Source organism: Tribolium castaneum, chromosome 10, assembly GCF_031307605.1.
Source record: "Tribolium castaneum strain GA2 chromosome 10, icTriCast1.1, whole genome shotgun sequence".
Lineage (NCBI taxonomy): Eukaryota > Metazoa > Arthropoda > Insecta > Coleoptera > Tenebrionidae > Tribolium > Tribolium castaneum.
The window spans coordinates 2,343,518-2,358,799 of record NC_087403.1 but is presented as its reverse complement, the minus strand read 5'-3'; the positions used below and the strand labels follow the sequence as shown (position 1 = coordinate 2,358,799).

Genomic DNA, 15,282 nt, shown 5'->3' with positions numbered 1-15,282 from the left:
AATTTGAGAGCACACACGGTGCTCCGATTTGATCGCTTTCTCAATACGAATAGACCGAATTTGAATGGAATCTGAAGTAACTTTGTCTGCTCAGATCTTACAATAAACGCTTTGTAAAAGTGATGTCTTCTTTCATAGCGTGCTTTCCACAAAACTTCTGGTTTGATAAATGCAAGTCTATTACTATCAAGTGACAGGATCTCCTAAAACAAAATTTACGCCCGAATATGAATCGGGGTCGCGAGTTGTTTTATAATCTATAACAAGGAAGCACCGATCTTATCTGCAAATTTGTTCGCTTTTAATACTGAGATTAGACGGCTGAAATATTTAAAAATGCGGCATTTTAAGCACAGTCACGTAGGGTGAGTTGAAAGTTGCGTCCCCAGAATTCCCGATTGTCTAATTCCATTCCGGAAGAGTCCGGGAAGTTATTTTGTAAATTGCACCGTTTCACTTGTCTGTCTAGTGCATTATTTTTCTCAATATAAATTTATCCTAGCGACACTAATACCTACGATAAAATGAATTCCGTCGATACATCGGTAAAATCAGATTTTCTCTGTAGGCCAGGAAATTAGACAACTGCCACCATATTTCCCGGAAAAACTGGGAAGTATTATAATATGTATAAGGGCTTTAGCGTGTTTTCTCTTCTTTTGGCCCGGATTTCGGGTAAATGCATTTTTATTACCACCCGCCTTAAATCCAAAAATCATAAAGGGCAAGTTTTTTAACTGGATTACGGCTGGAGATCGATAGAGTATAAAGGAAATGTGTAATTTCCTGCTGCACGAAAATGTGGCCCGCCTTTCGTCAAGAGTCCTTAATTCGGAGTTGTTCACTTGGCGTTATTTGCCCGCAAAACTCTATTTACAATGCAACGGTTTTAATGGAGTTAGTTAGAGGGCGGAAATTTATGCACTTCAAACATGATCAATCATACACTGATAAGTGAAAAAGCCAGCAAATGCATTAACTTCCGAGAATAACGAGCAAATAAAGTTTTTGTGTGGGGCAATACGGCTTACCTAGCCTCAGTTATCGATATTTTATTCGAAAACGATCCCCATAAATTGCTTATTGTTGCTGCCGCTCTCGCCAGGATTGGGTTAACATAAATTGCGAACGGCTACATGCAACTTATCGCCTGCAATTTTTTGATGACATAAATTCTCCGAATAAATGACACCAACATATTTGCGGCAAGGATTTTTCCCAGAGAAATATCAACAGGAAGGGAACAACAGACAGGGAATAATTTAACTAATATGTTTGCTTTTTTCGTACGCCCATACTTTATCCTTCCGTGCCCTAACCAATTTTCGTTCTGTTTCAGATGAGGAGACTGACGAATTTAATTTCCATATAGCAAGGTATAGGCCGGAAGAATTACAGAAATTAGCGTCGAAAACAAAATTTACGAGGAAAGAAATCCAATTAATGTACCGAGGATTCAAACAGGTTAGTAATAAAAAGGCCAAGAGACGTAAGGCGAAAAGTTTCTTGCCAAATTGAATCGTATTCAGAGTTCATCTCTCAAAACTGAAGCAAACTATGATTTAATGCCCAACCGGAAAACATGACCAATTTATATTTTAAAACACGCTAGGTTAAGTACCAGAATAAGTCTTGTCAAAACTAACTAACCTTTCCAACATCCCCTTTGTCGATTGCAGTTTGCGTATGCAAATGCTCGTTCTGTGGGCTGAAAGCCGAAAAGCGTACAGCAATAGCCTTAACTTTAACATATTTCCAGACTGTTCTGTAATTTCTAACTTTATGATAAAATTTAAATTCTGATGTGACTCTGTTACGAGCGGGCTATTTATATTTCCCCGATCGTTCCTTATTTGATCGTAAATTAATTCAGACGATATTAGTTTTTGCCGCAAGGACGAGTTTCTGAAATGATTTTTTCCAGGAATGCCCCACTGGAATGGTAGACGAGGACTCCTTCAAGCAAATCTTCTCGCAGTTTTTTCCATTAGGTGGTAAGTTCTCTAGAATTAGCGAACGATTTTGTAATAAGACACCAAAACAACATAAACCTGACATAAATGCGCTCTGGAATCACCGGTAGGAAAAAGCAGGCATTAAAAAGATATTACACTATATCAACTCTGTGTTACTATGGGAGCCTTGAACAGGTAACGACACATCTCAGACAAATCACTTCTCAAGAGGATACTTTTGTTAGCCCCGAACGTTGATTGAAGGAAGCACTAGAATAACTGAATTAACAAAGAGCGACAATAACTTTTACTTTCATGTTCATTGGAACAATTGTTTAAAGCACGGTCTTGTCTTACAAACTCTCCCCTTTAGGGAAACAAGGGATTCGATCCTACGTAAGATAAAACAATAGTATTCCACCAACGGCTTCCCTCGAATGACAGCAACTCGCTTTAAATGATATCTGACGGATTCTTTTCAGCTCTATCTATCTTCCCCTCATTAATTAACATTTTGCAGTTGGTTAACCGCTCGGCTTAATGAAAAGTGACAATCTCCTATTCTATTTTAGCGAATGAATAAATTAATGTCATTTACATTAGTAGCGATTAGACCCTGCAAAGCCATAGACAGAGGAGGTATATTAATTTAGCGTTATTGCAAGCACTACCGCCTGAACTTTGATCTATAATTAATTTCCATTAAAAAATGAAAGACATTTCGTTTTTGTTCCGCCTCAATACTGGTGCATTGAATGGGCGCTCTTCACGTTTTATTTCTTCGTTATATCTCCTCTTGACCTGCATTTGCGGACCAGAAACTCATTAATTATTTTAATGATGACATTTGCGCTAGTATTTTACGCTGGCTTTCGAGATGTCTTCAAAAGCCTGTTATCTAATTAGATACAGATTCCTGCAAGGTAGCTGCTGTAGCGCAAAACTCGTCTATGTAATCTGCTTACGAACCCCCGAAAGCTGATTATCACACTTGCAATAAGTAGGTGCAGAAGAAATGCATTTTAAGACAGCTGGAAAGTCATTCTGGGTTGGCTGTTATTAATTCCTTGGGTACACAGCGTAAGATAATGATCTTAAACATGCAAATGGCAAAACTGTTGCTTTTAATGAATATGCATTTACATTTCGTGTGATTTTATTCGCGAAAATTTGCTGCCACATTAAGACTCGCTTTAATTATGATGTAGCGCTTGATTGGCTAATTGCACAAAATGAATGCGTGTTTTACCAAACGCCATAATTGGAGACAACAGACAGAGACGATTGTGGCGCGCGTTATTTAAAAATATCGAAAGCCATTGGCTGGAAGCCTTTCTTTAATGGAAAGATGATATAGAGTGTCAATATTTAATAACCCTTAAAATATGTGACGGGGTGTTTACAGAGTATATTGTTTGGAGAAATGAAATACACTGGCTCGATTCCGCTACAATTATCCTCCAAAGGAGAAATGGAATAATAGCGTCTTGTATCCCTATTCACTTAACTATCGCTATAAATCTACGAAGTTTTTCCTTCGCCGTTTACATCCTTGCTAATTGTTAAACTAACCCCGGCTTAATCCGGGACTGCACGAAGATTAGATCTGAATAACCTGGGCTCTAGTACGAATGATCGAATTCGCCCCCGTTAGATTTTATCGAACTTTGTTTCGAGTTATTCCTTGATTGATTAATAATGGGACAAGCGATTAATCATCCAAGAAGCTTTTAAGGGTGTTTGCCGATATTGGCATTTTTAATGCTCGTTCAATTTCGGTTTGATTGCGCTCCAAACTTCCATTCTTATTTTTTTCTTTAGGGGCAGTGGAACAATATAAAAACTTGACACTTAGAACGAATGGGTTCCGTTTGTGCTAACCTCAAGGGCCCAACTTGTTCTTTGTGAACTGCACGCAGGGCCGGGAAGTCATGCATATACACGCATTAACTTGGCATATGTTTGACTTAATACCCGATTTCTCACAAATAAAACAATCAACGTAATTTTTATATGTTTTATTATTTTTTTATAAAAAAGTATTTTACAATCTTAATAATTTACGAGTATGAGTCCGATCAATTTTCGCGCCTCGTTGTGGCCCTCGTCGCTTGGTTTTCTCAACAGGTCGCATAAATTCAACGGGTGGTTGTTGGACGACGGTTGGGGCTTTACAACGAACCGTTTTCGTACCATTGGTACCAAACAGCTTCGTTGGTCCTTGACGCTCAATGGTCATCAGCAAGCCCGGATTCAGAATCTCTTCGTGACGTCTTCGACGTTCGGCAGCCAGTTCTTCTTGGACTGTTCTCCGCAAAACTGGGTCTCCGTGACTGATTTCCCTCCATAGACCATCAGTCCGAACGACGTTCAGGAGGGATGAAGGATCCAAAAACCTGAAACAAACTTAGATTAGTAAAATAAATACAATTGAAATAAAAATAACTTACCGAAAAATGGTGGACCACATCTCCACGGGCAGACGCACCTTCGGCACGACGAGATTCACAGCGGCGAGGAAAGAAAACACTTGGTACATCTTGGAACGCTAGGAATAAACTGATTTTACTAGCTCCGTGCAGCGGTATATATACACTCTTTCCCCACCCTTACCAAACTTTCTACTTAGTGGTGGGGCTAGGAGTGGGGATCCCGCCACGTGTTGGCTAGACTAGATCTTTAAAGGTTTATTAATTAAATTTGGAAAGTAACGAATAAAAAATAAAGACGCTGAAACGTGCATTCATTTAAAAAGTTTAAAGTGCAACTAGACTAGTGTGAGTGTGTTGTGTCACTCCCCCTCGACCCGTTGAGCAGAAACTAAAGCAACTAAGCGAGATACATCCGATATGATACATTCTATACTGGAGATAAGAACCATCTCCGGCAATCTCATCAACTAGAGAGCGAAACAGTTGCATTTTAGCAACCCTTCTCACTTTCAGTAAAAAATTTACTTCTCCTCTTTAGTGATCAGAATTAGCAAGTGGAGGACGTTTTAATTATGTGTTTTTCCGTTATCGCTCAATTCCTGATAAGGGGTGATGCGTGCAAATATTGGGTGTACAACACTCCTGGAAGTTTGTTTAATTAGGAAAGCAGGGAAAAATCCTGACGGAAGGTTTCGAGTTGCTCGTGAGATGGGGGTTTAGGTCTAAACCCCGTTAAGTTCCCTGGAAGCGAAAGCACTTTGACGCAGCGTGCATTTCAGAGACGTCGAGGGAGTATGCTCAAGACTATGCGTTATCAGCGCATATACTACGTGATAAGCTGTATCAATTCAATGGTGGTTTTAAAGCGCTTTATATGCCACAAATAGACAATGTTATCAAAGCCTACACTCCCCTTGCTTATTGATTCTTCCATGTAACAAATGCAGCCTTTGGAGACAGTATATGTTTTACAGACGCCCGCATGTCTGTCACTGAAACACCGCTGAAAAAATATTCAGCGAGTGACGATTTTTACTATCGAATCAAAATAACGAAATTAGAATTTAGTAGCTTTTATTGACTTTACATCAAAAAGGCGTCACTCTATTCAGATAAAGACAGAATAAAATTTGGATGGGATAATTTGCCGAACGACCTACTGACACTGGATACAAGGACGGCCAATACGAACAGAATAGAGGTCACAATCAGAAATTGCGTCAAGACAGAAAATGTAACTTAGTTATCTATAATCGGATATAATCCCAATTAATTTTGCGAAGCTCTGCTGAAAGGATTTCACACTATTATTATTACTAGAAGTGTTTATCATTAAGTGTTTCATTTTCGTATTTACACGTATTTATTATAATTAAAAATCGGATTTTTAGGGAGTTAGAAACCTTATTTAGGTGTCAAAAAGGTTGTACAAAAACAGAAATTAATTAATTACGTACGTATATAAAAACATAAGTCATAAGTTTCAAATGCCCAAGTTAATAACTAGAATTTGGTGCATTTTTAAGTTTTGTGAGGAAGTCTTACGAATCAATTGAGTTTGTGCTGAAAAACGTGCGAGTTTGAACACGAACCAATTGCGAGAATCAATCATTATCAAAAACAAATCGATCCACAATTTATTCACGATTCTTGAACCCAATTGTAATAGAAAACTTGAAATTTTCCTAGAAAACTGCGAAAGTCCCGATGGTTTGGCCGACATTTACAAAATAATCAGACTACAAGTTTTTGTTCAGTTGTGAACGCCTTATGATTGGACTGTTTTGCAGTTGGGAGTGCATTCTCCCACCCATATCCAATGGCAAACGCTTCAATCGCCTTGCAATTTTTTGTGCACTGATAAACAAGTAGGAGGTGATTTTTATATTCTTATTGGCCAGTTACTCATTTCTGGGACAAATGAGACACAAGTGAACCTTAGATGCGAATAAAATGGTCGGTTCTGTTTAGTTTTTGAAATATTTTATTACGAAAACACACCTTTTCATTTATTACACAAATACTAAGCATCTTAGAAAAATATGACTCTTACGCAACTACTTAAAATCTTCTGGTTCGGAAGAAATAATTATTACAATTACGAGTATAAAGATTAAATAAATAAATTTTTAAAATTAAGTTTTAAGAAAAGACCTTAAAAATTGCGTGTGCACAATTTATTTCACATTTCTTATCCAGTTTCATTTTAATGAGAAGCATTAGAATCAACTCCAGTCCTTTCAAGTGCTTCATTTTTGTATCTCATTCTCTGGTTAAACTTTGTTTACAAGGATGCACAATTGGAGAACAGTCTGGGAGAGCTTTACGGTCGGAAATTTTTATAGCTTTAGTTCCGACTGGCTATAAAAAACTGACGATAGACACAATTTAAATTTGTTTTTCTAGCTTTCTCATAATATACATTTTCATCGTTCAACAGAATTTTTTGGCGATACGCTGACTAGTTTCAGAAGTATAAGAATTCATATTCAAAACTCCAAATTACGGTATAATAAATTGCTGCTTGAAATTTATAACCGCTTGGATAATAAAGAGAGGACTGTAAAGATTTAACTGAAAACATCTGTTGAGCCGGCGCCCACCAATTGTGTGAGAAATATGAAAATTAAGAAAATGAAATCGAACCCTTGCTAGAAGTTGAAAACTGTACCCGGCTCCTTTGGATAAACTTAACTCGCAAAATTTGAAATAGACAACGAAGCAACTTGGATGCTTTAAAAAATAAAAGAGACAAAATTTTTTCCAAACTTTATTTTTTATATACAAAATTATTTACAATCTTAACAGTTTATAAGGTTGGGAGCGCATATCTTTTTTGTTCCGTTGTGGTCCTCCATGTTGTCGTGACTTGTCCCTCACTGAGAATTCAACTTGTGGCTTGTGATATCACCGTTGGAGCTCTACAACGAACCGTCTTTGAGCCATTGGTTCCAAACGTGTTCGTTGCTTGTTTCCGCTCAATCGTCATCAGCAAGCCCGGATTCAGAATTTCTTGCTTTTGTCTTCGACGTTCGGCAATCAACTCCTGTTGGATTGTTCTTCGCAAAACTGGATCTCCGTGACTGATTTCGCTCCACAGACCATTCGTTCGAACAACGTTCAGAAGGGACGAAGGGTCCAAAAACCTGAAACAAACATTACATTAGTAAAATAAATACAATTAAAATAAAAATGACTTACCGAAAAATGGTGGACCACATCTCCACGGGCAGGCGCACCTTCGGCACGGCGAGATTCACAGCGGCGAGGAAAGAAAACACTTGGTACATCTTGGAAGCAGGGAATAAACTGATTTTAGGAGCTGCATGCAGCAGTATTTATACACCCTTTCTCCCACCCTTGTAGATACGGGCAGCAACTTTCTACTTAGGGGTGGGGGCAGGAGTGGGGGTCTTCGCGCGTTGAGCTTTTTCAGCGCAAGTTATTCAAAATTACAAAAATTTACACAATACCCCAGAACGTATCAATAAAATTTTGAACACGTGCTTTAAGGATAGTTAAGGAAGATCAATAGAAGAATTAATAATTCAACAAAGTGTGAGTGAATTATAGTGTATCCTACAACATGAGCCATTTATTGTCTGTACTAATTAAGGGTTGTTCTAATCTTAGTCCAGTGATTGTTTCGTTGTAATGCAACTTCGGAAAAATCCGTGTCTAACTGAAACACCTTCCAGGGGTTCAATCTGGAAATCCCCTGGACATTTAAAGTTCGGCCGCTCAAATCGAAAGTGTTTAACGATTTCGCTGGCCGGGCGGTGAATCCATTAAGTTTGATGTTAATTCCAGTTTTGGCAAAACATTAAGAACTGTCAGCGGAAACACTTAAGTTCTGTGTGTTTTGATGCCCAATCGATCACCGAACTTAGAGGCTTAGGAAGTTTTTTATAACAACTCGGATAGTTCTGTAGGTGCTGGGAAAAGTATACGTCTCTCGAGACTTCACATGAAAAGTTTTTTCGGAGTATTATTAAATAATTCATGGACTGCTTGAAAAGCCGTCTCCGTGTTTGTATTTCCACGATGTCAATTATTTCAGGTAAACTTGTTTGAGAATAATTTTATTATTTAATATGCATCGAACGCGAAAAAACACGAAAACGCTCGCACGTTTTTAAACCAACTCGACTGTGTTTACTTTAACGAACAACCCATCCCGTTATTTCGTTTTATTTATTTAAAATTTAGCAACAAGCGTTTATAAAAGCATACGTTTGTGTGCGCTCTCCTGATTACAAAATTGAATTTTCCAACAACAATCTGATTAGAAAGATTAGTTTAATTTTTAAAACACAATCAATCATTTGGAAGAGAGCTGAATAAATTACCCGAAAAAACCCGAATTCTAATTTGCTTTCACGAAACCAAAATCATATTTTACCTCGGCACAATTGACTCTCCTTATCGCAGTCGTTTAAAAATTCTTTGTAAGTTATTTATAGAGGGGAAGGAATGATAAAATTCAGACGTTTGTGCGAACTGCGCCGAGGAGGATAATTGCCCCACAATTACGCGCTTTAATCGACCAATTGCTCCAATTGTCATTTCATGCAAAATTATTACTCCAGAATGGCACATAGATGCAATTAACTCACGCAGAATAACTTTCCTGCGCCAGATAAAATATGCAATCAAACGACAAAAGAACGGGATGCTTGAATGGTATTCCTGGGATTTTTCTTGTACAATTAAGTGGCTAAAGCGGACGTCTCAGTGTGACACCACCGGATAAACGGTCACCTGAATCGATTATTAATTTCCCATCTAAATCGGGACGAAACGTACGAATTTATGAGCAAGCATTGATCGGGAGATAAATTTAGCTTTGTAGGATGCAACCCTTCTATATTCTACGTCAGAGTTGACAAATTACTGCACCAATTTATTATTTGACAATGGAACGGAAAAACATCAACGCCCACATCAGATTTTCAATTTTAAACCACACATCAAACATTTATAAGTGTATTAACGTCGGCATTGTCCCACATTATTCCAAAAAACAGATTTTCCAGCCAGTTTCGGAACCGACAGCTCCTTCCGAAACACTCCTAATTCCGTTCCAAACTAATCTCGTTGGTAACATATGTCTTGTGGGACTCCGGTTAAGTGTAATCAATTAAACTGTAGATGTGTATTGTGGCGAACATTAGTTTAGGTCGCTGATTAGGTGATTAATTATCCAAAAATACGAGAAAAGCACAATTAGTGGGCATACAACCAGCAATACATCCCGCGCTTGTTGGGTTTGGAGGCGGATGCGAAAAATTCTTGTTATATGATCCGTGGCGGCAAAGTAATAACGCACTTGACGATGTGAGAACGAAAAAATATCAGTAACACCAGGCGTACTAAACCAGATGCATAAAAAAGCGATATAGCGCGTATATTGATCGCGCTTAATAATTTATGTGGGGGTTGTTTCGTTTAATTCGAATTATTAGATGGCTCGTGTGAATTCTGCTAGATCAGGATTTATTATGTTCAAGCCCTCATAATTGCCTCCAATTATAATTCCATATTACAATTCTAACTTTCACTGGGCCCTTGTCAACCAAATATCTTACTATAAATCAGTTTTGGTAATTTGCTAAATACGATTTTTGTTCCAGATGCAACGAACTACGCTCATTACGTCTTCAACACAATCAAGCAAAAGCAAACAGGAAAAATCAGTTTTGAGGTAAATTGAAAGTCCACATTTTTATCAACCCAAACAATGCGAACGTGGCGGAGGAAGAGGTTATCATCGTATTGACAATTTCTGACACGAATTCTCTCTTCCTTGAACTTTGCAATAATAATTCTTAAACCCGACATCCTCGCAAACTAATTAAACAATTAAAGCATTTACCTTTTCACCTTCTCTAAGCAATTATTGCGCCCAATTTACTAAAAAGTAAGAGTAAATCACAGAATTAAGTCAAAAATGACATTATCTTTGCAAGTTCGGAGGATTTAAACACGTTTTTAAGCCAAAAATCAAGTTTTTCGTCCTGTTTTTATTAAACTCGAACGAAAAAATCACCAAATTTGGTCCAAAAATTTACCTTTTCTAAGCGCTTATTCAGCAGGAACTCAATTATTGCGCAAAATTTCGCAAAAAATAAGCCAATAAATCACAGAATTATGTCAAAGGGACATTATTTTTACAAATTCTGAGGATTTAAATATGTTTTTAGACCAAAAATTATGTTTTTCTTCCTATTTTTATTAAATTTGAAGAAAAAATCATCAAATTTGGTCGAAAATGACCAAAAATTTACCTTTTCTAAACGCTTATTCAGCAGGAACTCGATTATTGCGCACAATTTCGCAAAAAATAAGTCAATAAATCACAGAATTATGTCAAAAGGACATTCTTATTACAAATTCTGAGGATTTAAATATGTTTTTAGACCAAAAAATATGTTTTTCTTCGTATTTTCATTAAACTGGAAGAAAAAATAATCAAAGTTGATCGAAAAGGACCAAAAATTTACCTTTTCTAAGCGCTTATTCAGCAGGAACTCAATTATTGTACAAAATTTCGTAAAAAAATAAGCCAGTAAATCACAGAATTATGTCAAAAGGACATTCTTTTTACAAATTCTGAGGATTTAAATATGTTTTTAGACCAAAAATTATGTTTTTCTTCCTATTTTCATTAAATTGGAAGAAAAAATCATCAAAAATTTACCTTTTATAAGCACTTCTTCAGCAGGAACTCAATTATTGCGCAAAATTTCGTAAAAAAATAAGCCAATAAATCACAGAATTATGTCAAAAGGACATTATTTTTATAAATTCTGAGGATTTAAATATGTTTTTAGACCAAAAATTATGTTTTTCTTTCTATTTTTATTAAACTACAAGAAACAATCATCAAATTTGGTCGAAAATGACCAAAAATTTACCTTTCCTAAGCGCCTATTCAGCAGGAAAACAATTATAGTGCAGAATTTCTAAAAAAGTTAGCCAATATATCACATAGTTGAGTCAAAAAATGATAAGTTCTGAGAATTTAAACACGTTTTTAGACCATAAATAATGCTTTTTTCCCAGTTTTAGTTAAACTAGACCGAAGAAATCACCAAGTTTGGTCGGAAATGACCAAACATTTACCTTTTATAAGCGTTTATTCAGCAAGAAATCAATTATTGCGTAAATTTTCTTAAAGAATAAGGCAATAAATCAGAGAATTATGTCAAAAGGACGTTATATTTACAAGTTCTGAGCATTTAAACATGTTTTTAAACCAAAAATCAAGATTTTTTCCGTTTTTATTAAACTAGAACGATTTGACTTGACACGAATATTCTTCCTTGAACTTTGCAATAATATATCTTAAAACCGACATACTCGCAAATTAATTAAACAATTAGAGCATTGCTGCGACACTGGACCATTGCCATTTCATTCGATAAATATTTATTATTCACGAGGAGGACAGCCGGTGCGACCTTTCAGGGCAAGGGCTCCGCACGGAATTTTTCACTTAACAGTTGCATTTTTATTAAAAGAACAGAACTTAGTGGGTTCATTCAATATTAACGAAGATAAGGCAACGGCAAGCGGGCAGTTTGTTATTTTCAAATGGAAGTTAATTGGGGATTAGCACCGCAGTTCACTATTCTCACAATATCTAGTAGTACTTCCCGTAACTCTTTTAATAAATTACCTACCGTTTAATTTATATCTCAAAAATTTTTATTATTAGAAGAACGAGTCTTTATTTGGATTCGTTTAATATCCAAGAATGAAACACTGGAGAACGGATAGTTTGTTATTTTTAAAAGGGCGATTAATTGGGGATTAGCAGGTGGCTGACCCTAGTTCCAGTTCACCGAGTGTATTTTTCACCCCAGGAATGGAATAAGTAGAGAGAGCATAATTCTAGTTTTAGCTAAATATGAAACTGTATCGTTCCCTTGCCAAGCTTCAATTTGAATTACTAAAACCTTAAAAGCACGTATTACGGCACTCAGTGCGTCAAAAGGCACTTAAATCAGTACATTTCCTTACATAGCGACAAGATCAATAAATCTTCCTTATTTTAAGCCTTTGTTTTTAAACTAAAAAGATCTCTTTGTGACGCAACATCAAAGAAATTGTGTCCATCACCTGCCAAATCAAACTTATAACACGGAGCGTTGTTTTGCCGAAACGAAAGAGAATAAAAATGAGTCGCACATAACACACATCGATCTATAAAAATCCTAATGACATAATTTAATATAAATAAATTTCCCAATGTTGGATTTTTCATTCGCATTATCTTCCGATGGTTTATTTATAGTGCGTCAAATGTCAGTGATAATCGGGCCGATTTTTCACTGATCATTTTCTGACTATTTCACAATTTATAAAAGCAATTAACTTTTGGTTCATTAACTTGTCAATCGAACGCTTTGTTTGTTATTTTACAAACAGCTGTGGGCTGGAATTTATTAGCTAATTATAATTGTAGAAAAACTGTAGAGTTATTTTCCATTTGATGTAAGAGACTTTCGGCAATTCTGCGTGCCGCCGCTGCACCCGGATGCTTCCACCTGCATTGTCTTGTCCTTGGCCATGGCTGGTGGGGCGACGTTGACGCCGGGGTCGAGTCGGGAAATATTGATTCCTGCTATTAATAGCAGAGGGTGCGCTTGGTGCTCGCATCATTCTGTTCTTAGCCAGGTTTTGGGGCGGTTTGTTGTGTCCTTTTCGGTGCCACTTCCGCCAGAATCGTGTAATAATGCCGGAAGGCGACGTGTTGCATAATTCACGTGATCTAAGACAGGTGTCCATTGTTATAGAGAATATCTGAGCGCGGTGCTCGCTTCGCGACACTCTCCCCTACGACGTTCTGCCTTATTTAACTTCTCTATCTAGTTTATATGTTGGTCAGTAAATTTCGGCCCAACTATTTCCTCCATCGATATTTTTTGAGGGGGCAATAAAACTACGTGCTGGAACGCTCCATGTCTTTACGCAATGCGTAAGTTATGCGGTGCGGTTTTCGCAGCCACCAAACTCAAATTATACCAACTGCTTGACTCGGTACAAATCGCCTTAATTAGTGGCGTTCCGAATACAAAACAAACAATTAAAAGCGACAGAAGGAACCACCACCATCCAACCGTAAATAAACTCTTATCACCGATTGTTGGCGATATTCACCCGCTAATTAGGCCGGTCCTGCACGTATCAGTGGCGAAAATACCACTTTTACTTGGGGCTACCGATTGTTCTGTTCCATACAATATGGATGTACTCCCGGTCTTCATAATACGCACTGACAGATGATTAATGAAGGCTTCTCTTCCTGTGCGTCCTATCTATTACGCGAAAATTAAAGGGAAAAATCGGCCATAATGCCACTCCTGCTGTTTCAAATCCAATTATTTGAAACATTCGCGTAAAATCTCGCCCATAATTAAAATAAATGAGCATTAAAATTAACGTAATCCATTCGAGGTACAAACAAATTCCATTATTTGGAAATAAATATTTCCAGTCCCGCACTTGAATTTTGAATGGTATTGCACACGACGTTAGATAAAGGCGCTCATTATAATCAAATTAAAAAATCACCAGCGACTTTGGAACGTCCGAATTGTGATAAATTTTTCTTTTCGATTATCACGAATTTCAAAATACTCAAAACAACCAATTTTGCAATTGCTTCTGGACTTCATACTAATAATCTAAAAATCGCGAACACAAACACAAACAGTAGGAAACGAAAATCTGAAACATGTTGTACACTTTTAATTACAAAAGTCTTTGGTTTTTAGCTGCGACAGGACGGGGTTTCCGGTCGTAATTAATTTAAAAATCTCCCGCGATAATAAATTGCGTCTAATAAATTATTCGTTCACTAGACTAGAGTTACAGTTACTGGGCTAAGTTCGTTATAGGAGAATAAAGGAAAATGGAGTGACATTTATTTGTGATGGACAATTTCAGGTCAAGTCTTGAAGTTGGAGTATTTTTGCACGTGTATCGAATCGGGTTTTTGAATAACGAGGCCCTTTGCATGCGGGTGTCCCCTAACAATGGCAATTCAAAACCTATATATTTATATTCATGAGCGTTATTCCTATTGTGTTCGCCGTAACTGGCAATGCGTGTTCGAAAATTACGACGAGCCGCCCCTGCAAAAGCATATCCTTTGTTTGTTTCTTTGGTGCTTTGTTCCGGCAAAATCTGGATTTATAACCGCTGGTCAAATTTACTATGCCATAACCCAAAGCTCGAATACATCAGGATAAGGTGACGGAATAAGATTTCCTGAAAGTAGGACGAAACTAATCCGACTTGATTTCATTTCCGCTGCAATCTGGTACGATCGAGACAACAGTTTCGATTAAAAATGCGCCGCTGAAGGGTCGTAAAGCAACGAGATGAAATCATTGAACTGACTGTGCACCACACAAGGAAAATATTCGCAAAATTAAATCACAAAAACCCAAACACACCCCTTGTATTCAACCCTTGCTAGTTAGTATCGGGTGAACCACGGCAAATGTCACACCACCGCCGGCTTAATTAATACCATTATGGCCAGTTCGGAGATAAGGACTATTGGTGGCAACCTTCTTGGGGTGTCTAAAAAGCGATAATGCCACCCTGGTTGTATATACATTAATGGCCCGTAAATAATACAGAGGGGTAAATAAGGCGGTAGCTCTTAATTACTCATTTATAAATAAACAATCAAGCTTCCACCTACAGACCGAAAAAACAACCAACTAAAACAAATCCTTTCTCTTGGCCCGCGTTTTAAAACTAATCACGACTCTTTCCGACGTTGAAAAATTAAATTCCATTATTAAACTCCTAATTAGTTTTCAATTAAAAATGAATCACACGTTTTCTTGCGAAGCAAACACATTATTCCCGCTTCA

General features: G+C 37.2%; 3 protein-coding genes across 5 annotated transcripts in view; 1 reads left to right on the top strand and 2 right to left on the bottom strand.

The window, feature by feature from the left end:
• LOC657688 (Kv channel-interacting protein 4) overlaps positions 1-15,282 on the top strand; it is a 58,265-nt gene that overhangs the window by 38,547 nt on the left and 4,436 nt on the right. For all 3 annotated transcript variants that reach the window (XM_015977634.2, XM_008201835.3, XM_008201836.3), the window contains 3 exons: positions 1,340-1,464; positions 1,925-1,994; positions 10,021-10,091. In XM_015977634.2, the coding sequence (XP_015833120.1) occupies positions 1,340-1,464; positions 1,925-1,994; positions 10,021-10,091 (266 nt within the window). The remainder of the gene's footprint in view (positions 1-1,339; positions 1,465-1,924; positions 1,995-10,020; positions 10,092-15,282) is intronic.
• LOC107397473 (uncharacterized) lies at positions 3,959-4,553 on the bottom strand. Its single transcript, XM_015977647.2, has 2 exons — positions 4,406-4,553; positions 3,959-4,351 (listed from the first exon to the last, which is right to left on the bottom strand). The coding sequence occupies exons 1-2, from the start codon at positions 4,492-4,494 to the stop codon at positions 4,000-4,002; spliced, it is 441 nt and encodes a 146-aa protein (XP_015833133.1). The 5' UTR covers positions 4,495-4,553; the 3' UTR covers positions 3,959-3,999.
• Positions 7,152-8,489, bottom strand: LOC135265230 (uncharacterized). The gene is made up of 2 exons (XM_015977652.2): positions 7,589-8,489; positions 7,152-7,533 (listed from the first exon to the last, which is right to left on the bottom strand). Exons 1-2 carry the CDS (start codon positions 7,675-7,677, stop codon positions 7,275-7,277), a joined length of 348 nt encoding a protein of 115 aa, XP_015833138.1. The 5' UTR covers positions 7,678-8,489; the 3' UTR covers positions 7,152-7,274.